The 25,008-nt window shown below is 36.2% G+C and overlaps 1 protein-coding gene across 1 annotated transcript in view; it reads left to right on the top strand.

The window, feature by feature from the left end:
• Window positions 1-25,008, top strand: part of LOC138710590 (very long chain fatty acid elongase 7-like) — a 113,328-nt gene that overhangs the window by 56,531 nt on the left and 31,789 nt on the right. Inside the window, exons 4-6 of the mRNA XM_069841584.1 lie at window positions 1,342-1,422; window positions 5,909-5,965; window positions 23,097-23,202. Of these exons, the coding sequence (XP_069697685.1) occupies window positions 1,342-1,422; window positions 5,909-5,965; window positions 23,097-23,202 (244 nt within the window). The remainder of the gene's footprint in view (window positions 1-1,341; window positions 1,423-5,908; window positions 5,966-23,096; window positions 23,203-25,008) is intronic.

Here is a 25,008-nt window from a genome sequence, read left to right as displayed (position 1 = left end):
ATTCTCCTGTAACTTCATCCCTCTTAACCCCAAATATTTTCCTAGGAACCTTATTCTCCCATTCCAAGGCTTATTGTAGGGATTCGTAACACGCTGTTTTTTACGGTGATGGGTTGTTAGCCCTTCGCCCAACCCCCAAGCTGGAGGACCACCCCTTATCGGCTGTCCACGACTGCTTATTCAATATATTTGCAGCTATCCTCCATATCTGGTGGAGACCTTCTCCTCTCTCCGTAACCTGAGGATGCGCCATACTGTGGTGATAGGGACCCACAATACATGGTATTAAATATGTAAAATTAATTATTTATTTAATATTTAGGAAATCACATGCGACAGGATTATCTTAGCAAAATCAAAATCTAGTACTTCAATAGAAATCATCTCGCCAGTATATTAAACATTAACGAAAGCAATATGCTTCCGATACAGTATCGCTGTCCGGTAATAACCAAGGCATGGAATAGTCACTTGTCTGCATTCTAGCGATTTTTATATAAAATATTAGATTATTGTTCACGGACGTGACCGAAATTCTTGTGGCAAGTAATTCGTCTGTTGAGAAACTCATTGTTTTGATATCACCTATTTACTTCAAGTTTTTAGGCTTACATCTCAGATAATGCAGTTTTGGTTTACAATTTAGTTCCTGTTTTGATTTACAACCTTTAGTATTAATATATTTGAGGGTTGTCTTGCATCTTGATCATAATAATAATTATATCCATGAGCGGGCTTATGATAAGATGAATTCCTAAGTTATGATTGTTGTCAGTTTGCCGGTGATAATACATCAATATTATTTTCTTTGATTAGTTTATACTTTACTCGTATTAAAACAATTATATTTTTGAAGGGGGGATAGAAGTTATCCCTGGCAGGGTTGTTAATATGAATTTATGAGAGAGGGATAACTTTCAAATGGGGGTGAAATCCCCCCCCCCGTTTATTCGCACCTTGTTTGTGACATTCCTCGGATGTGGCTTTTCGTGTTCTTTGACAATATTACAATTTCACCTGTGTATGTATGTTCATCTAGTTTTACTTTTTAATTTTAGTAGGATAAGTATTGAGTGCTTAGAATTATTATTTGCGGAGAAAAGCGGCTGTAATAGTAAAATGTATGCTTTCACGAGAATGACCCAGGTAACGAATTTGATCGAAGTCCGATCAATAATTCGAGAAAAAGATTTTACACCTACTAATCAATGGATAGACTGACAAAGAGACATCATTGAAAAACAATGAGAAAGTAAAATATACTCATCTGACTTTATAAGGTAACAGGATCTCATTCATAAAGTTGTAATGTCTTTAATTTTTTAATTGTCTCCTACACAGGCAGTCAAAATGGGCTGGATCTGGAAGTACAAATGGATTTGCGAGCCTATAGACTACTCACATGATCCTGTTGCATTAACGGTAAGCATTATCGTTTTGATTAACTTTTCATATGCCATTCAGTGGATGCATTCACAAACAAAGCAAAACCGAGCCTTTAGTGGCTTGTGGACTACCCTTACTGCCAGAAACGCTGCGAGCTTCAGTTGGCAAATACTGTAATTGAAGCTATTCACACGAAGCAGTCAGTGAAGTTAATGAGCCTTCATAACGCTACTCAACAAGGTTTTCATAACATGGACAAGAATAACTATTTTTATGTAAATTGCATGCCCTGATTGCGAATATGGCATTGAAAAAGTCCCTACATATCACATTTTTTTCAGAAAGTTACATTTTGAAGTTAGCAAATCAAATAAAAATGTGTTAAAAGTTACCCAATTTGAAAGAGATTCCTTTCTTTAACAAAAATCTTTTACACAATAAATATATCATTTCTGTTCTTTTAAGGTACACTTGAAACATACTTTCACTTTTGTGGGTTGAATGAGTGTTACCCTTCGCGTGGTTTATTGTTTTATTACCCTTATCATGTGGCTGCAAGGAGGGTAGGTCATATCCTGCTATAACTGACTAAAGGAAAGAAAATACGGTTGCTGTTGTATTGTGAGGCAAGAAATGAACAATTTATCTATTAGTTCTGATTGTGGAAGTGTTGTGTGCGGTACTGGTATGTTATTCTGTAATAGTGTTAAATGGATCGCAATCGTTGTTCATGTAAAAATTTTCCAAATAGTTTCTGCTTTGTTTGCGGGGAATTAACTTTGAAATCACAAATTCGATCAATTACAGACAATGTAAAAAAGACATATTACTAAACTTGTATTTTGGCTGTCAAGTGGGTGAACAAGACAAAAATTGGGCACCACACGAGTGTTGTGTAACGTGTTATATGAAATTAACAGAGTGGTTGCGGGGGGAAAAATAACATGTCTTTTGCTGTTTCAATTATTTGGCGACAGCCTACCAGTCATCTGGAAGACTGTCATTCCAGAGGAACACGAACTATCAGAATCCTCAGACTACCCTTCAACATTCCCGAACATCATAAAACACCACATCTGATACAACAGGCAGAACTTAATGACCTAGTTAGGGATTTAGGTCTTACTAAGCAACACGCAGAACTATTAGGTTCTAGATTACAAGAATTGAAGTTATAAGCAAAAGATACCAAGATTTCAGTGTTCAGAAAACGAAATGATAAGCTGACTAGTTATTTTGCAATGGAAAATTCTGTTTGTGCCTGCAAAAATGTGAACGGGCTGATGGATAAATTAAATATTGAATATAATCCAGAAGAATTAAGATTGTTAATCGATTCAACAAAACTAATGTAAGCTTAAAAGCAGTTTCATTTCACAGTGGAAATACAAAACCTTCCATTCCAGTGGCTCATTCAGTCTCTATGAAAGAAATTTATGAAAACATGTCACTAATATTGAATGCAGTAAAGTATAATGAACATTGCTGGGCAATTTGTCGGGATTTGAAAGTAATAGCTTTGTTGCTTGGATTACAAGGAGGGTTTACTAAGTTATGTTGCTTTTTATGCTTGTGGGACAATCGAGCAACAGCACAACATTAGGCCTATGTGGTGAAGAATTGGTCTATCAGACAAGGTTATATTTCTGGTGAGCATAATATTAAAATCCTCCACTAGTGCAACGTGAAAAAGTACTTCCTCCATTGCATATAAAACTAGGACTAATGAAAAATTTTGTGAAAGCTCTAGATAAGAGTGGAAAGCTTTTTAATACTTAAAGACTCTGTTCTCTAAAATCAGTGATGCTAAATTAAAAGAAGGCATATCTGTCAGTCCACAAATTAGAAAGCTTTTAAAGGACAGCATTTTTTTAGAAAAGACTTAACCTTAAGGTATTACCAGCTTAGAAACCTTTTGCATCTGTCGTCAAACAGTTTTTAGGGAATCACAAGGCAGAAAATTATCGCCAATTAATAGAGATATAACTAAGAAACTACAAGAAATGGACAACAGTATGTCACTGAAGATCCACTTCTTACATTCACATTTGGAGTTCTTTCCTGAGAACTTGGGGGCTTAAGTGATGAGCAGAGAGAGCGATTTCACCAAGATATTGCTACAATGGAGCAACAGTATCAAGGAAGATGGGATCCAGTGATGGTGGGCGATTATTGCTGAGAAGGGAAGATTCCAGTTCTCATAAAGGAAAAAATTAAGGTACAGTCAACTCTGAACCTCTGCGGACTTGCTTATTCGTTCACTATATCTGAAGTTCACTATATCCGAAGTGTCTCTCCCCTAAGTGTAAATGACAGAAATGAATGAAATTGTGAACAAGAAAATAAAATATTTCATTTTTGTGGAATGGATTACACTGTATACTGTTACTCACAGTTGATTTACCATGCTGTCGACCCAAGTCCATTTGCGAAAGACCACGTTCAATGTTACTTATAATATTCGCCTTATCTTCCAAAGAAAACACTTTATGCTTCGACATTTTTATACAGTACATTCCCTGTTGGAACACTAGATCAGGTAGAAATGACAAACGCTGTTATGGTGTGATTGTGTACTCAGCCTTGGAATTTCCCGGAAACTGGGAGAGGGTTGATGGAGTTTGAAAGCCATCGAAATCTTACCTTCATTTATGCTCTGGACATAATGTCCATCTCCTTTTAATAAAAAAAAAGGCAATTTCATTTTCTGTTGTTTCGACGCTATCTGTTATAATGGAAATGTTTCTGAGAAAAAAAGACAATCCTTTGACGGTGGATTGGAAATAACAGTAGGGTAGAGTGCCTGAGAACAGAATGTCAACCCTTCGACGGTGGAGTGAGGCAAGGTCGTCACACGTTGCCTGGATTTACAGGACAGCTCATTGTCTAGGGATCACTAATCCTACCTTTGACCCTTGACAAAGGGAGTAAGGAACTTGGAATGTTGTTCTCAACATATTCTTTCAATTTTATACAGGAAGGTCTGACTTCAAATAAGAATTTGTCAGGATACAAGGTTCACTGTAACCGAAGTGAAGTTCATTATAAAGGAAATATTAATGTAGGCCTACTTCTTAATGTATGCAGGTCGGGACCAACGATTTAGGTTCACTATAGCCGAATGTTCACTATAACCGAGTTCACTATATCCAGAGTTGACTGTATTTCTTTAATCTTTCTCTGTTTTATTGCACGAAGAGTGGTTTTTTATAAGTCTTAATAGCTGGTCAGTTATTAAGGTATCAGTTTTATCATATCTAAGCTCCCTTGGAAATTTTCATGCAAAAAATGAGAACAAAGTAATTTTTAATAGGCCAAAATCCAGATTTTTTAATGTATCAAGTCAATACCTATAACACAAAAATGTGACGTGTTACGAACTTTTTGCTGTTATTTTCGTGTTCAGCGCATGAAAATTAGTTAAGATTAGCCTATTTTATTAATGTTGTGAAGAAAAAAGTTCAAATTTGTTGAGTAGTGATAATTGGTGTTGCATTTGAGCCATGAGGTAACACCACTCAGAAGTACTAAGTGTAAGCCTATGTGTGTGGAATGGCACTAAGAAATTATGGTACAAACCAATAACATACCGGTAGTTGATTGTTACTGTATTAATTTAATTTCAATTTTAAATATTTCCAAATGAAGTGACCCCCAAAACCCACCCCTGTGCACATTCTCACAAACTCTTCCGACGCATATACAAAACTTTCCTAAGTTGGATATTTCATTGTTGGTTTTGGAGTTGAGAAATTAAGTCAAGTAATATGTACATGTACAGTTTTTGATGTCATTCTGTTCGTAAACTAAAGTCCCGACGCTGTTATTTCCTGCGTGACTCCGCCTCTTTGCTTACGTGAAGGCTCTATAAAGTCTAGGTAGGTAGTATCGTTCGCCATTTTCGCCATTTTTGTTCTTACGTGCCGAGCTACCATACGAGGAATCTATTTGCCACACCGTTAAACATTATCATGTCGTAGCTCCTATGATAATAAATCAAACGCATTGTAATTCAGCAAATAATTGAGCGGCAAATAACATCTTCGTGTGCTTTCTGCGAACGCCAACAAAAGAGCTAAAATGGCGGGCGATTATATTAAGTATTTATCGAGCCTTAAGAAATGAATCAGCGAATCACAAGACGCACACGTTTAAATGTAGCCGACCTGCAACGTGATTGGCTGCCGGAAATTACAGCGACGGGACATTCTTTTCTACAGCAGAGAGCCATTAATGTTTAGACAGATTCATACATGACTGAATAGTAAGGTTTCTATATATCATAAATTCCAATTTTTTAAGTTAAACTTATAATAAATAGCTTTAAAATAAAGTATAATATTTCATCTAGGGACTAGAGAGTGTTTGAGCTGAGCAGGAAACCCTTCCTTAGGACCACCTCCTGAAGTCATCACTGCATAATCACTCCTCAGTATATGGTTATGTCTATTCTCATAAATAAATCAACAAATTTGATAGCAAATGCATTTTAAAATATAATTTCTGTACTTTTGTGTTTCAGGCTGTAAAATCATGTTGGTATTACTGTATGTTGAAGATGTTTGATTTCATGGACACGGTAAGAATCCTTTAATATGATAAATCGCCTTTAATTTCGATCTTAAAGTACATGCTAAGAAAATTATTAATCTAATGACATTATCGATACTATTCACTTAAAGAAAATATTTACTGGGACTAAAAAATTGTACGAAGATATTAACCAACCAACGCACAGTCGAATATTTGGCCTTAAAAGTTGGCCAAAATTATTTCATTGGATTTATCGAAATAAAATTGCATTCGTTAAAGATATGAAGTAACTATTAAATATAAAGAGATGAGAATGAAATAATCCAAAGCCACACGTTTTACGAAAATAGTTTTTTGTTCCAGTTCATTTCTTAGACATATGGGGAAGCTTCTAGTAAAATATGATAAAATTTACTGAACAAATGACGCTGAAGAAATGATGATACTGCACCTAATAGCACTGGACTCTAAAACCTTTAATATGCTTTCATTCTCACCCCTTCATCTCATTCTGAATAAACAGACAAGAAAATAAACATTTCAAGTAGGTCTTCATATAATTTTGAATAAACAGACAAGAAAATAAACATTTCAAGTACAGTATGTCTTCATATACTCGTAATTCTGAATAAACAGACAAGAAATTAATCATTTCAAGTACGTCTCCATATAATTCTGAATAAACAGACAAAAAAATAAACATTTCAAGTAGGTACATCTACGTGTCATTCTGAATAAAGAGACAAGAAAATAAACATTTCAAGTATGTCTCCATGTAATTCTGAATAAACAGACAAGAAAATAAACATTTCAAGTACAAATTCATATAATTTTGAATAAACAGGCAAGAAAATAAACATTTCAGGTATGTTTTCATATAATTCTGAATAAACAGAAAAGAAAAGAAACATTTCAAGTATGTTCTCATATAAAACTTGTTTACTATCGTCCATAATGGCTATTTAGACTACATAGGTGAGCACACAGGGGATGTCGGTGGTGCCTAGACAAGTACTACTAATGGGTATTCATCTATTAAATCAGCCGTTCAGAGCAGAAGTGGTGTAAGTCAAAAATGTGTAATGAGGGTTAAAGTAAACATTCTGTAAAATATAGAGCAAAGTAGCAATTAATATTCAATTTATTTAAATTATTAGTAGTCAGTGGATAGCAAGAAGGCCATATTAATTGCTACTTTGTGCTGTATTTTACAGAATTTTTACTTTAACCCACATTTCCCATTTTTGACTTATACCGCTTTTGCTCTGAACGGCTCAAATAATAATGAGTAAGGTTCAGATAAAGTAGCTGCATCAGGATAGGCATCCTTGGTCGGTGCGTTTTGTTTATAAACATAATTAGTTGTCGCTCATGTTTTAACTAGACTACTAGAGGATGGGGCACACTCTTCCCAGCAGGTAGATTTTAGCTAGTGAAAGGGGATAGTTTTTACTTAGCCTGAAGGAAGTCAAGGTCCTATCCTATCCTATATAGCTATACAGCCTATTCTGATACAGCTACTTTATCCGAACCTTAATAATGAAAACTACATAATCCATGTTACAACAAAAATTGGGACATTCAATTTCAGTTGGATTGGGGATATTGCCACACACGTGCACGCGTGTGTACACATACGTCATGTTTTTACAGCCATTAGCAACATTGAAAATATTGTTGCAGCTGCTTCATAAGGTGGATAGAATTCTTTTGTGCAATGGCAGGGCCCTTAACTTTACCGTTATTTGTCCAAACTTTATGAGCGTAGTTCATAGATGTCACTAGTGCCAAGAAGCATAGATAATTTACTTTATCAGAGATCATCCAGAGTGCTCCACAGATCTTCTTACACTCGTAATTATTGATGATGAAGAATTGCTGCGATGACACACTTGCAATATAGTACAGTCATGTTCTGGAATCTTTTAAGCTTGACGAAATATCAAACTTAATTTTAATTTAACAAAACCTTATTATTAGCATACAAATGGGGTGATTAATAAATGAGGGGAGTATAAAGACAGAAACAGTTAATTTAACACGGTCTTCTAAAGTAGAGTCCATTCGCTTTTGTAAGCGACATCGCACCTCAGCAGACCCAAGCAACAGCGTCTCCACTCAAGCGAAACAAACTGCCAACCTTCACTCCTTCCCAGCTATTGAACACGTAGGAATATAAAGGTTGTCCAAACCTTTAAACTCGTAGCTATTAATTGGTTGTATCATCAATCACGGGGAAACATACATACTGTAACTTTAATTCATATTTAATGTACCGTACCGTACTCAATATAAATAAAATACAGTACATATGATTTCTGTAATACATAACATATTATGCATTAGGCCAACTCCTCGACATAAAAAATATGGATTATTTGCTCGATAAACTTAATAACACGACTCACAAACATTTCATAAATATGTATTAGGAATGAAATACTGTATAATCACACATAGTCTATAACAACATTGAGCATAATATGTATTAATGGAAAACATAAATGGGTTATATATGTAGTCCTATAAAAGTGCTTCAAAAGTACCGCATAATTGCACTTAATTGTATGAGATGATTTTGGACAAGTAACGCAGATACGTCAACAATTTTGAAGGAAACAAAATATTTTTGCGACTATTGTTGCGAAAGTTACGTCATCGAGAACATTAATGTAAATGCATCTGAAAGAGCATGATATTTTGTACCGTTATGTAGGCTAATATTTCATTTGTTTTGTAAAGAAGCACTATGGTGATGGTTTGGCCTGGCTTTTACAAGGACTGGATCCAGAATGGGTCCCTGCACTTTGTAAGTCACGCTTTGACCCATTGTGTGCCCTATAAACGCAATGGTTGTCAAGTCCAATAGGTGGCCTAGGTCAAGGCTTTTATACAAGTTGTCTAACTTCCAGCATGCACGGTTCTGGTTCTGCATCGCATGGTGAGGGATATTACAGGCAGTCCTCAGCTTCTCGCCTTCTCGGCCCTTCAGTCTGTTGTCTTAAGGCTGGTTCACAATAAACCGGGAACGGAAACGACAACGAGAACGAGAATGGAAATAACGTTAAAATAAATGTATTTAAATGTGAGCATTCACAATAGTTAATTCTGAATGATCACATTTAAATACATTTATTTTAACATTATTTCCGTTCTCGTTCTCTTTATCGTTTCCGTTCCCGGTTTATTGTGAACCAGCCTTTACTGTGAACTCGTTAGTTTGTATCATTCTATTGTGAAGTATGTGTTGTGTTTAAAGAAGAAGTTTCAGAGCGTATTTTCCCTGCAATATCTTGTCAGATACAGTAAATTTTATTACCTACTATTCTAAGTGATTGAATTCGCAGTGTGTGCAATCCATTGCATTGAATTCTACAAAAAATTGTTTCGTCGTCTTTTTTTTTTTTTTTTTTCATCTTCATTATCTGCTTTGTCGAAGTTTTCGTCTTCTTTCATATCGCAATTTTCTTTTCAGGCAGGGGGGTATATATTTTGAAAATGTCAGGAACTGTATGTGGTTCGCTGTATGTAGTAACAGTCAAGGTAAAACGAGGTCTATACTTGTATTTTTGAAAGATGGGACATGACAGTTAAGCGGCCGAGCTTGGAACTACAGTGCCATGTTGCCAATATGGACTACCACGCTGCCAGCTGATGGAAGCTAGCAATTGTCGTTAAGATGGCTGATGTTAGGACATTCATTGACAATTGACGTGAAGGTAAGAAAACAATACAAAAATCGACAGAGAATCAAAGACGAAACGTGCCAATGCTAATATTGTGTGCACAGTAAATGTCGCCAAGAGAGCTATTAAGCACTCGCCACGTGGGAACAGTAAGTTTGGCAACTCAACCGTTGCTACCATAGCAACAGGCCTACCACGCTATGTGACATTCAGTTGTTTTTCCGATCGCAACGCTCCTCTCATGTCCCATCTTTAAAAAAAACTATGTGCAGTGGGTGCAGTAATGCAAGAGAGACGATAAATTCAATCCAGACACGTCAATCACGGGATTATGAATGACATTTGATGGCAGAGTTGCTAAAGACAGAACCTAAACGATATTTAAAGAAATCAGCAGTACCTTCAGTGAAACTGCAACGCCATAAATTGCAGTCTGATGAAAAACCTAGCTCTTCTACCATTCGAGACTCCAAACACGAGAGAATGAGCGTATTCCGAATCTCAGCGCTGAGCAATCTGATGACATCGCGGTGTTCCGAATTTCAACGATGATGTCACTGATGCTCCACCGGTGCCATCAGCTTGCAGGGGTGGTGGCAGTCTCCATCAGTCAGCGTATTCCGAATCTCACCGGACTGGTGGACAACAATGACGTCACGCTGCAGCAAAATAGGAACAAAACTGTTGGAAGGATTGATGGCTGTCATGGTGACTGTACAAGTTGTTGCCTGTGCTACGCTAGCAAAATTTTGCGAAATTTTCGTACTGCCAACTCGTTCAAAGAAAAGAGAGCATAAACAATTTATTTCTTGAACCGGTAGTAATAACTGGTCCGTTGACATGTTTGCTCATAAGCCATTAACACATTGTTTTTACGTTGTGCTCATTACAAACAAAACACACCGCCGTGACACAACAGTGCACGATGTCATTCGTCTGCTAATTCCCGCCCTATACAAGAACCAATCAGATTCACTGATGGCGGCTGATGGAGACTGCCACCACCTCTGCAAGCTGATGGCACCGGTTCGACACCAGTGGAGCATCAGTGACTCCATCGGTGAAATTCGGAACACCGTGGTGCCATCAGATTGCTCAGCGCTGAGATTCGGAATACGCTCAGTGAATCTGATTGGTTCTTCTATAGCAGATAAATGACATCGTGCACTGTTATGTCATGGCGGTGTGTTCTGCTGTATTGTTTGTAATGAGCGAACATGTCAACGGACCAATTATTACTACCAGTTCAAGAAATAAATTGTTTATGCTCTCTTTTCTTTGAACGAGATGACAGTACGGAAATTTCGCAAAATCTTACTAGTGTAGCACAGACAACAACTCGTACAGCGCCATGACAGCCATCGTACCTTCCAGCAGTTTTGTACCTATTTCGCTGCAGCGTGACGTCATTGTCGTCCACCGGTCCGGTTAGATTGGGAATACGCTGAATAGGAAATTAGCAGCAGAAATACTAGAAGAAAAAGGAAGCTTCGGTAATGAGCAAGGAAGAAAAGAACACGAAAATAATGTGAGGGAGGAGAACGAGAGATTGAGGAAAAAGTTGTCACTTCTAAAAAGGCGAGTTGAATCAGACCGAAAAAATATGAGGAAGATGAGAAAAGAAATTGTTTTTCTGAAGAAGAAAAAGCAGGAATTGAATAACAAAGCCGAGAAATATTCCAAGGTTTTTCATATTTATTCACGGAAAATCAAACCCAACTGCTCCTCGCAAGAAAAAGACAAATGAGATGGACACTCGGAGAGCTGAATTTTGCTTTCACTTTACGTTATCTTAGTAAGGCAAAGGAGGCTAGATTATGCGGGCTGCTAAAGTTACGCAGGGATTTTTTTCAGCTGTTGGTATTGCACGTAAATGTGTGGAAAGAGGAGTTCGCAGAGACGCTAGTGTCGTATCGTTTGCAGGCAAATCCATGCAATTGCTGTTGTTTAACAGGTAAGAAACATATTTTAGTGCTCTGATTATAATTTTCTGACTATATAACATAAAGTGGTATACGTTTGAACGTCAATTTAATGGGACGATAACCATATTTCTTGTATAATACATTACAATGGTGCGAGGTTATGGTTGTAGATCCATTTTGATAAGGCAATGCTTCTGCCATCTAGCAAAGATTGAGTGAAGCACAAGAGATGGCGCTCAAGGGTATGCAACTTTCACTGTAGTGCGTACTCTTGGCCGCTTACGTTTTCTTAGACTTTATTTTTCGAAATCAAGTTTTTGTATTTAAGTGATGATTCTGCTCTCTTTATAAATTAATAGTTATAATATATTACAAATAATGTTATATGTAATTACTGTATAGTCCTACTATATTTATAATAAATATAAATAATAATAAATTATTATTGTAAATAAAACTAAACAAATGAATCGGTTATTGTTGAAAGGAACTAAGTCCACTTTTTAAAGTTTTGAGATAATCGAAAAAAAAACTGTTATGTGGATAATCTATCGAAGATTAAACCAACATATATTGTTCACATTTTTTTATGGTACAATGTATGTTGGTGTAATCTTCGATAGATTATCCACAAAACAGTATTTTTCGATTATCTCAAAACTTTAAAAAATGGACTTAGTTCCTTTCAACAATAACCAATTCAAATATACCGTAAAGTGGGGTGACTTTGAACGCTGAGGTGACTTTGAACAGTAATTTATCTCCTTTCTAAATTAAATGCTGTACCAAATTGCGAAAAAACTGTTTAAGTTGTCAATAAATTAGTTAAGTTTTTTCGCAATAGGGTAAACTTACAGCATTTAGTTTAGAAGGCCACTAAATTACTGTTCAAAGTCACCTCAGCATTCAAAGTCACCCCCTTTACGGTATATTTTATTTTATTTTAGTGTAGTGAAATACGAACAAAATATTTTAAAATAACTCACTCTAATAAATATTACATTATAATTCTGCAGATTTTGAATATGGGTAAATACCGTACCAGAGGAAGATCGATCGGAAGCCCTTCTCACAAGAACAACTAGATAAAGCAAGGGAATTGCTGAGAAATGGTGAAAGTCAGCATTCTGTATCTAGAGTAATAGGTGTTCATGAAGCCACACTCTGAGAAAGGCTGGAGTCTGTAAGTAAATGTTCAAACAACAGAAATGTTGAAAGTGGAAATGTGTGCTTAAAGTTCATTTATAGTATAACAATGTTCACTTATAATTCTAGGGCAAGGCTGCTGATTCCTTGGGCAGATTCAAGAAAGTTTTTTGACAACTTCATGGAAAAGGAACTGGCAAAACACATTCAAGATTTTATCACCTGGCCCGAAAACAACTTATGAGGATTGCCTTCGAATTCGCTACTCTGAATGCAACATCCATTCAATTCGGAGAAAAAGTTAGCCGGTAAGGATTGGGTCATGAACTTTTGCAAAAGACGGGGTCGCTCACTTAGAACTCCTGAACAGTGTAGTCTTGGGAGAGCCAGGGGCTTCAGCAGAATTAAGGTAAAAACATTTTTTGATAATTTGAAAGATTGGTACAACAAACACGGATTTCAACCCCACCGCATTTTTAATATGGATGAGACAGGAGTCTCAACTGTGCCTAATAAATCACCAAAGATATTTGCCACGGTACGAAAGAAATCTGCCCGCAAAATAAAGTCTGGAGAGAGAGGACAGATAATCACAGCAGTTTGCTGTGTTAGTCCAACAGGCATCTATAGGCCTATATTGCCAGCATTAATTTTCCCCAGAAAATGCATGTGGCTAGAACTTTTTGAAAATGCTCCTGTGATCACTTCAGCTCTAGTTTCTGAATCTGGCTACATGAATTCAGAACTATTCCAGGATTAGTTGAAACACTTTTCCGAACATGCAAAACCATCTGTAGATGAACCAATTCTCCTCATCCTTGATAACCATGCTTTACATTGCTCCCTTTCTGCTGTCGAGTTTTGTAGAAATAATCACATCATTCTTCTTTCATTACCACCACACTCCACCCGCATGGTGCAACTATTAGACAGAGTGATTTTTGCCCCTTTTAAGAAAATATACGCTGAAGAAGTTGACAAATGGTTATGCACCCATTCTGCAATCTCTGATACTCAAATGCAAATATGTGGTCTGTTCAGGGCTGCATTCAGTAGAACTGCAACAACTGGAAAAGCTGAACATGCCTTTTCTGCTACAGGGATATAACTTATCCCTTTAATCCTGATACATTCTCAGACGAGGATTTCCTACCTACCTAAGTCACTCACAGAGAAATATCTGCAGAGGTCCATGCCAAGGAAGACATGAGGGGAACTTAGGAGATGTAGATGGGGAACAAAATGAGAAAGTCCCAGGTATCTCCTCCAATAGATTCAATAAGATTAAGATTAGTGACATCCAGCCTGTTCCAAAATCGCAAAATAAAATAAAATCAAATCAAATCAAACAGAAAGAACATGAAATCTGAAATCCCCACACGATCACTGTACAGAACAGGCCTGCAGAACTCGCAAAGTAGGGGAACTATGACGTCAGCCTCACTCCACTTCTATTGGGGATGATCGACTTCTGCCCCGAGAATGAATGTTGATGCAGCCGAGCGTAACTAGAACGCCATGACTGCACAGGCAGAAAAGGTGGGTGGGGTAAGAAAGGGGAAGAAAGCAGTCGCTGTCAAGAGCTACAGTTCTGCAGGCCTGGTACAGAAATTCACTCCTGGAGAAAGAAAAGAAGAATAAAGATCAAGTCACCAAACAAATGAAGATGAAAGACAAATTGATGACAAAACAACAGAAAACCGTAAAGCGAAAACTTAATTTCAAGAATTCTAGACCTACATGGGTAAGCCATCAACTTCGACAGGCATCATGCATGCAGATGATGACGAACTCGATACTTGCCTGGGCTGTAGTGAAGCATACAGTGATGATGACTGGGTTCAGTCCAATGAGTGTAGTGAATGGTGGCATGAAGAGTGTTTTTCTTATGAAGGATCAGGTGCATTCATATGTGGCCACTGTTAACTGCAATTAAACTATAGTGCTATATATCAGTATGATCTAAATGTTTTTTTTTTGTGTCAAACTTTAATGATTTTAATGAAACTGTTCTCATTTTGTGTTGTCCTTATGTTGACTGTTGCAGAGAGAATGATATATCATCAAGTTCTGTTACAGTAAATTATAGTATGCATTCAATTTTTCCCTGTTTCTTTAAATGTAATACGGTATTTAAATTAAGAGTTCCTAGGGTGCATACTTTTAGCCAACGCTATGCGTACTCTTATCTGCAACGGTTGGGCAAGAGTACGCATAACACAGTTTTAATTTGAATTAGTTTAATTACAATGTGATCAATTTGTTATACTTTACAACTATGTATTACTTTTTCAATATAATTATACTTCCTTTAACAATAAAAAGAATTTCATTTTTTTGTGTATGGAAAGCTGGAAAAGTGAAAATATGTTAAGTGCGTACTTTTAGCCTCCTTTACCTTAAACGATGTTATATATTTCTTAAAAGGCAGCTTAAAATACCGCTACGTGGAATTTCAACATTGCAAAAGTGAGCATCATCATTTAAATTGAAGGGAAATGTTCCAGTTCTCGAAAGTTGCAGGAACGAGACTGAGTAAGACGGAACATATCACTATTCTGATGTTTGATGAGATGAAAGTGAAATGAACTTTCGAATACGATGTGAAGAATAACGAAATACAAATACATGCAAGTTGTCATGGTTCATGGTTTGTTCTCCAATTGGAAACAGCTCGTATATATCAATTTCGATATGGAAATGACACCAGCTATAATCAACTCAATAACTTATAAATTGAATAAATCAGGTTATCTGGTTAAACCCACTGTACGTGATCTCGGAGGAGGCAACATTAGACTATGGAGAGAGCTGAATGTGTCAACAGAGAAAACGTTTTTTTCCATACCCATCTCTTTCATCAGAAAACGTTTATGTGTTTGCAGATGTGCCACATGTGCTAAAACTTACCCGAAACTGGTTTATAGACACGAGATTTGTTTTACCTGGCAACGTTTCCATTAATAAAATTCTTCTAGAGGCCTTAATCGACTCTGAAGATCCTGAAATAAAAGTTTATTACAAGATAACCAAGGCACACTTAACAGTGGAGACGACTCAATGCCAGATTGTGTGAAAGACAAACCAATTAATGTCCTGTGCTTCAGCCGAATCTCTGAAGACATTTTTACCAGGAAAGGATGCTGAACTTGCCAAACACAGATATTTTTTTAATTAGTTGAAAAATGGTTTGACTTAATGAACTCATACCTCCCACGTAATTTAGGACATTCTTCAACCAAACCTTATGGGAAAGATTTGGAGAAACAAAATCATATTCTCAATGAAATGTTGGAAACTATGAACGACATTAGATGTTGCGGTAAAAGAACAGTTCAGCTATTCTAAAAGGGTTGCATAATTTCAATTAAAGTTCTGCAGTTCCTGTTTGAAGATTTAAAAAGTTCTTTGGGTATACAATTTATTTTAACTAGCCGGCTAAACCAAGATGGTCTCAAAAACTGTTTTTTTGCAATTAGATTACGAGGTGTATTGAATGATCACCCTTCACCTATCGATGCATTGTACCGAGTGAACATGCTTGTATTACAAGATAACACTAACACGAATAATTCTACTGATGATTCCGAGTTTATATCTTTCAGAGTAATTAGTATGATTGGTGCTCCCATTAATGAAGAAACAAAGTTGAGTAACATCTCTACTGATAAGGTGCGTCTAGAGGGATTCGAAGAAGGACCAGACGACACAGACTTGAAAGCAATGGTCAGTGACATGGGAATGCATGCCCTAGAATACGTGGTACAGTCATAAGTTCTAATACTGAGCGCATAGTGGCGTTGTGGTGCACTATAGCGCATAGGTGGCACCATGGTATGATACCTTGTCAGTTAGTCTCTCGACCCAACAAGAGACAGTTGAGTGCATGCACTGTAAGCAGAACTATGGTCTTTGTTGTGACGGTGATTTGAATGCGCAAGTCGGAACCCGAGATGTCACAGTTTGAGCAACGGGCAAACATCAAGTTCTGCCAGAAATTAGGCAAAACTGCTGCCGAAACGTTTCAAATGATGCAGCAAGTTTACGGTGAGGACGCAGTGAGTCGCAGTATTGTGTTTAGGTGGCACCGACGTTTTTTTGCAAGGAAGAGACAGTTTGGAAGATGTGCGTACTGGTTGGCCACAAACAATTCGAACTGAATGCAAAATCCAAGAAGTTGCAACGTTGGTGCATGCTAACCGCTCTCAATCGGTAGATGATATCGCAGCAACAGTAGGGGTCAGCCATGGTACTTGCTACAAAATTCTGTCTGATGACCTGAACATGTCTCGTGTTACCCAGCATAGTGTGCCACGAATCCTGTCACAAGACCAACGTGATGATCGCATGACGATTTGTGGTGACCTCATCAGTAGTGCTGACGATGATCCGACGTTTCTCAACCGGATAATAACTGGAGACGAAACTTGGTGTTTCCTTTACGATCCGCAACCGAAACGACAATCCGCCACCTGGAAAACACCGTTATCACCATGACAGAAAAAATCGCGACAAGACAGGTCAAAAGGCAAGGTGATGCTTGAACTGTTTTTTTTTGATTCAAATGGAATTGTTCACATGGAATTCATCCCAGAAGGTGCAACTGTGAACAAAACCCACTACAAAGAGATCCTTGGCCATTTACGAGATTCAATTCGCCGTAAGTGACCTGAGCTATGGCATACAAAGAATTGGCTGTTGCTACATGACATCGCCCCTGCACATCGCTCTGTCCTTGTCCAAGAGGAACTTGCAAGACAACAGGTGACAGTTCTTCCACACCCTCCGTACTCACCTGATCTCGCACCATGCGATTTTTTTCTCTTTCCTCGCATGAAAGCAACCCTACGTGGGCGTAGATTTCATTCTTCCGAAGAGGTCGTGACTGCCACAAGAGAAGCCATACGGGACCTTCCTGCCAACATCTTTCAACGGTGCTTCCAGCAGCTATACCAATGTTGGCAAACGTGCATAACGGCCAACGGAGACTATTTTGAGGGAGGATGTGGTTCTGTTTAAATGTACGCCGTGTTATGCGGCATCTTGTGATACATCCAGATTCTTGTGGGAGCCTACCCTCCAGGCGTCAAGTCTTAGAACTTAATGACTGTACCACGTATTTAGCCAGCTGGATGACAAAGAAGTTGAAAGAAGTTTTCCCGTATTTGGTTGAAAACGAGGAAGATGAAAGTACGTACAATGCCAGAAACTGCTAGGTTTTCTTGAACAAAGCACCTGTCATACCGAGGATTATGTATTCCCACATCTGAATGGTTTACACAGGCAGTAAAATTGGATGAAGGCTTCCAGAAATGTCATGGAAAACACATTGTGAAAGGAGCGGGTGTGGTGAAAAACTTGCAGAATATTCTATCTCGAAAATATCCCAATGGCCACACTGAAGTTATAAAGACATTTATTCGTCAGAGAACCTTCATAAAAATAAATTCCTAAACGAAGAATTACAATCCCCAACTGTTACCCCCATCCGTCTGTAATGTGCTAGAAGAAGGAAGGAAAAAGTGTAAGAAGTTTAATAAAATAGCAACTTAGGACACCTGCTTTCATTCAACAAATACTGCATGTTATTAGCATTGTTCTTATACAATAGGTTTTCTGGAGATACCATGTCAGAAAAACAGTAATTCTGATATCTGTAAATGTAGAATAAAATAATATGTTCAAGTTTTATATTGTATTTCCTTAAACTTTTCTCCTTTTGTTCTTTCTCCTCTCTTTTTACCTTAAAAGTAATATCTTGTCACTGTGTGGAAAGAATAATCTTCTTTTTGTATTCCATTTTATTACTGTATGGTGACAGAAACATGTAATCTATTGTTAGAATAGTATCCCAATAGGTTGTCAGTTGGTCAAGACCAGCTGGAGTGAAGACAGCCCAGGACTGCTCATGATGTCATATGACCCTCATCCCTTGAATACACAGCACTTATGGGAGTTAGACAACCTGTATGTATGAGCCTTGGGCCCAAGTAGCACTCGTGAATCCGATGCTGACAGGTGGAACATCCTGTCTCAGTCCTTGATAGGGCCAGGTCCCATCTGCACACAAGTAGGTTTGACATGCCTGAGTTATTACTCGACCGAGGCCAGTGGAGTCCTGCAGCTCAGAGCACCACTTGTACTGCTCCAGCATTTGTATAGTGTCATCGCTATATTTCACATTACGACTGTGGCTCCACTCACCTTGGTCGAACAAGACTTGTCCAAAATCCTCTCATACAATTTTAACTGTAATTATGCATTACTTTTGAAACACTTGTATAGCTGTTGTATATATATATATATATATATATATATATATATGAGCCGTTCAGAGCAGAAGTGGTGTAAGTCAAAATTGTGTAATGAGGTTTAAAGTAAAAATTCTGTAAAATACAGCGCAAAGTAGCAATTAATATGTCCTTCATGCTATCCACTGACTACCAATAGTTTAAATAAATTGATTATTAATTGCTACTTTCTGCTGTATTTTACAGAATGTTTACTTTAAACCTCATTACCCATTTTACACCACTTTTGCTCTCAACAGCTCATATGTTTATCTTCATATTTTCCATTAATATTTTGTCCAATATTGTTATAGAGTGAATGTGTACACATTTAATACCTAACTTAATACATATGAATGAAATGTTTGTGATTCGTGTTAAGTTTATCGAGCAAACTGTCCATATTTTTTATGTCGAGGAGTTGGCCTAATGCATATTAGTTATTTATTTCAGAAATCATATGTACTTTATTTATATTGAGTATTAAATAAATTATCACTGAAAGTTACAATATGTAGATACCGGTACCTATGTTTTCCCGTGGTTGATGATAAAACCAATTGATAGCTACGACTTTAAAGGTTTGGACAACCCTTACAATGCTACGTGTTCAATAGCTGGGAAGGAATAGAGGTCAGAGGTGTTTTTTTCGCTTGAGTAAAGATACTGCTGCTCGAGGTACTATGTTGCTTACAAAAGGTATACTTAAAACTGTGGTATTAATTAAAAAAAATCCATTTCTCTTTAATGGCGTATTATTATTCATTACCACGGAGCGAAACTTAGTGCCCGATGGAAGAGAGGCAAGTGGTTTCAGGTTAACTGTGCTCTAGAGTCCCTCTACTGTGTACAATGGAAAGCATCGTGGGTCGTGCCCTGTTGAACTACTATCCCTTAGTTGTTCGCTGTTTACTTGCTTTATGTTGAAGTCTATGAGTAATTTTTTTAATTGGTTATTTTACGACGCTTTATCAACTGCGACAAGTAACTTACATCATGATCTAGAGACCACAGAATTTCGTATTAATTTCGAAAAAAATTCGTGATAAAAATACTATATTTCGCAAAACACAATAATTTCGTGTAAATTGGAAAGAGATTTTTACATGAAAAAAATAACCCTATATTAGGCCTACTTATCAGACATCAAACTAATGATGAAAAAGATTTCATACATCAATTTATTCTACATATTAAAATTAAACACAAGTTTATAACACTGAGAAAAAAAAAACAGTATTTATATTATGTAACATTGCTGTTTCTACTTGTGAAATGAAAGCATAGCAATATTATTTTCTTTCATTCTGCGCCTAAGGTCACTAACATTTAAATAAAAAAAAAAGCCTTTCTGCATCAACAGATGCACAAGGAACCCAGACTCTTTTCAACACAGCAGATGTAAATTCATGGTAGTTCAACATGGAAGCTCGTAATGCCTCAATCACGTCAACTTTAACATCAGAAGTGTTGGATGATTGTTTCAAAACTATTTCTTTCAAAGTAAGAAATGCTACACTGCAATCAGTACTTTGTATATCCTTGAAGTAACTCATTGTTTTAATCCTTTCTGTAAGTGCATTAGCATTGTCAACATTTATCTGTACAATATTTTCTGGGTTGAATAATTCATTTAAATTTACTAACAATGAATATGAATCATGTAGCTGGTATTTTTCAAGTTTCTTAGTATCTAGTTTACTGATATGCTTAAATAATTCTTGTATCACTGAAATATCACTGAAATATTTCAGTCTTCAAGTCCAAACAGAAATGCTTAATTAATTTGCCCATAACTTGGTATATACTTGTAGGTTTCCATATGTATTATTTTTTTTTGTAATAATTATATATAGGGTGATGTCCACACCTTTGGAGTAACGGTTAGCACGTCTGGCCGCGAAACCAGGTGGCCCGGGTTCAGATTCTGGTCGGGACAAGTTACCTGCTTGAGGTTTTTTTCTGGGATTTTCCCTCAACCCAATATGAGCAAATTCAGGGTAACTTTCGGTGCCGGATCCTGGACTCATTCTACCGGCATTATCACCATCTCATTCAGATGTTAAATAACTTAAGATGTTGATACAGCGTCATAAAAAAATATATATATAGAGGGTGATGGTTGATTAAGAACTGGAACACATCTAATCCGCCATGACGTGAACACAGAATGATGAAATAAATAAATTACATAAAAATAAATTAATTTGCTTATCGTTTCACCTACATTACCAGTAATTACTATGTTCATTCTACACTTCAAGTCATTATGCGAAAATCTGTGATCTTTACCTATTCTTCTTCTTCTTCACTATCGACCGTGAGTACTCATATGCAAATAAACAAAATTGTACCTATAGTAAAGGAACAGCAAACATGTTTCATTGGGCAACAAGTTTCGCTGTCTGTTCATTACAGTTTAAATCAACTAATTTTATTGGCGTCATATTGATGTGTGAATTGTTTCGACTGTCAGTTACATTGTTGTCTCCAGACCAGGCCTGATTGAGGAAGCGAGTATTAACCCTTTACTGACATGAAGGGGTCTCATAGACCGCCATCATCCTTTCATTCCCTCCGCTTTACGAATTTTATGGTCTAGAACTTTCCTCTTCTATCTACCTTCCAATTGGAGTGTAGTGATCTAGCAATACTGATTTATATTTATTATAATACTAGCTGTACCCGTGCGCTCCGCTGCACTTATTAGAAATAAATGTAAAGTAGGCTAATTATATAATTAAAATAGAACATTGGATCCAGGGAACATTCGTGTTTGATAGAAGAATAAATCGTTTAATATGCTACTTAATTTAAATTGTATTTAAATAATTAAAATGCTATCATTTTGGTCCAGAGACCACTAATTTAGTGCAAATATAATTCGTTTAACATTTTTCTAAATTAGTCTTGAATGCATCCTTTAATAAATCACTCCAAATTAGTAGAGTTGATTGCGTAAAAATGTAAGAATTCACGATCTCCTATGCACTACTGCCATGGAATGAATAAATTTATTTTTCTTCCTACTAAAAAATTTAATATTTTGCACATAGCAGTTACAGAACGACACTATAATCTGAGGCGGCAATGGAAATGTATTGTATTGTTATTTTAAAACTCTTGTATATCCTTATCAAATATCTTGGAGCAACAGTAACAAATATAAATGACACTCGGGAGGAAATTGAACGCAGAATAAATATGGGAAATGCGTGTTATTATTCGGTTGAGAAGCTTTTATCATCTAGTCTGCTGTCAAAAAATCTGAAAGTTAGAATTTATAAAACAGTTATATTACCAGTTGTTCTGTATGGTTGTGAAACTTGGACTCTCACTCTGAGAGAGGAACATAGGTTAAGGTGTTTGAGAATAAGGTGCTTAGGAAAATATTTAGGGCTAAGAGGGATGAAGTTACAGGAGAATGGAGAAAGTTACACAATGCAGAACTGCACGCATTGTATTCTTCACTGGACATAATTAGGAACATTAAATCCAGACGTTTGCGATGGATGTAAATGTTTACATCAAATATATGAATCCTATAGATTCAAAATTCCCTATATCCACTTTCACAAATTAAAGGATTTTGAGAGTAACTGGTGTAAAATAGAGGGCATTTTCAACATAACAGTGACTTTAACAAACCTTTTGCTTCAAATTTAGTGGCTTTTTAATTGAAACTATATTAATCATTAGAATTCATTCTTAGCAAGCAATATGTGGGCATAACTCAATTCTCAATAAAATAGTCTTTAGGAGGTTTTGAATCTAGAGGATTCATATATCATATCAATTCTTAATTTATTGATTGTTGTCAGCTTGCCGGTGATGTTAATATATTAATATAATTTTTTTGCTTACCAGTACTTAATACTTTATAAAGTATACTTATATTAAAACAGTTATATTTTGTGAGGGGGGGTAGAAGTTATCCCTGGCAGGGATGTTAATATGAATTTATGAGAGAGGGATAACTTTCCAACAGGAGGGGAAATCCCCCTGTCCCCCCCCCCATTAATTCGCACCCTGTGAAGTACTGTATACTTAGCTCATCAACTGCTATGGTTTGTGACCGGAACTGTCTCTGAGAAATCATTAGACCCTACAGATGTTTTCTTAACTTTCAGGTGTTTATAGTATTAAGGAAGAAGGATCAACAGATTAGCTTCCTTCATGTGTATCACCATGGCGGAATCTTCTTTGGTTCGTGGATTATAACAAAATATTATCCAGGTGAGCTATAGGCTAGAGTAAAATATGGAATTTAACATATTGGAAAATGTGAAAAGGGCTGTGAATTTTTCATGACAGTGATCAACATGTTTCATATTTCAATTAAGGTAATGCTGAACTCAGTGGCACGAAAGGAAGCTGCCTATTGAGGAAATGGTCCTTGCCATTATTACAGAACATACATTTCTGTCCGTGTGTGAGACTGTTGGCAATTTTATACACAAAGTTTAATAATGATTATTGTACTATTATTTTAACAGATGAAATTTTAAGCATAAAATGTTATACTCTTTTTTTTTATGGAGGAGATAGAGGAAGAGGTACAAATATGGAATACCATTTTATTTTTTCGTTTTGGAACCTACATGTTTTGAATACTGAATGTAAAGTATCGTCCTGTTTATTGCTGAAAGTCCTTGTGAATGGTACACCAGACTTCGAAGTTCGTAAGATGTTATTAAAAAAAATAATTTCCTCAAAATCTAATATATTTCCTACTTAAAAATGGAGGTATATATGAAATACTCTTAACAAGTATAAGATTAACAGAATTGCAATGTCAAAATGGCCTCTATAAAGGAAAGCACAGAACAAGCATTCGGCATCTTCATTAGACGGTGTTTTTCCCAACCGAAATACTGAATCTGGATTAATCGTCTCTCATGTCTTTTCTCGAGCTTTTTTATGGTTTCTTGCATTGCCTTTTTATTCCACTGTTTTATAAGTTTGTTGGCAGATGAGGTTTTCCCTCCTCCAACAGTTTCCAACACTAGTAACAAAACAAAAAACCAGAATAAAAAATGGAATACTAATGATACTAGTATTTCATATTTGTGACACGCTGATTTTGTAAGTCAACCTCAAAACATGTTAGAATTTAAAAACGAAATTAATTAAACATACATTGCTATAAATGTAGGTGCATTATTTCTATTTAAGAATATATATCATTACTATTTCTAATATTCAGGAATAACAATGTATATTCACGAAAAGAACTTACCACAAAAATTTTCACTTTCCTCGAAAACGCGATAATGATTAACATTTCAACAGTTCAGCTTCTAACTGCAAACTAACACAGTCTGTGATACCATTTAAATGACAGACGGTCTATCGTGATCTTGGGGTGTTTTGCTTTTTGTGGAATCAAGATATGCGGCAGTCAGCCTGCTATACTACGGAGCAAGTGACCGACTGAACGTTTATCAGTGATTCTCGGTTAGCCTCTCTTTATTAAATTCAAATTCAAATTCAAATTTATTTACAATTTACATTTGAATTGAATACATATGAATAGATACCCGAAATGAGCATAATGCTCGTGCTCGGGTACAGTCCAGTAGTCTACATAAATTTTACAGGGTTCAAATAATAATGCTGATGATATAAAGAATAGTAACAACAACAATAATAATAATAATAATAATAATAATAATAATAATAATAATAATAATAGAATAATCGTGACAGAAATGGTACAAAGATTGTAATACAAAATAATTCATTAATAATAATAATAATAATAATAATAATAATAATAGTGATAAAACAAAAATATTTACAATAATAAAATAAATACTAAGACGGATAAAATAAAATATAAAACCACTAGCGAGAGTTAACACAACTTAAATAAGCATATAATAACCGGAAAAAATGCCAAACTCGAAAATCAACAGAAAAGTTCGTTGTATCGCAGATGACAGCAACCGGCATATTGACATTGTGTTGTGCATTAATGGCAGTAGTGGGGAGCTGAAAGTCTACGTAACTGCTGTTCTCTTCGAATCTTCTCGTAAAATC

Source organism: Periplaneta americana, chromosome 12 (assembly GCF_040183065.1).
Source record: "Periplaneta americana isolate PAMFEO1 chromosome 12, P.americana_PAMFEO1_priV1, whole genome shotgun sequence".
Lineage (NCBI taxonomy): Eukaryota > Metazoa > Arthropoda > Insecta > Blattodea > Blattidae > Periplaneta > Periplaneta americana.
Note: the sequence above shows the minus strand (reverse complement) of the source record. Positions and strands in the feature narration are given on the sequence as shown.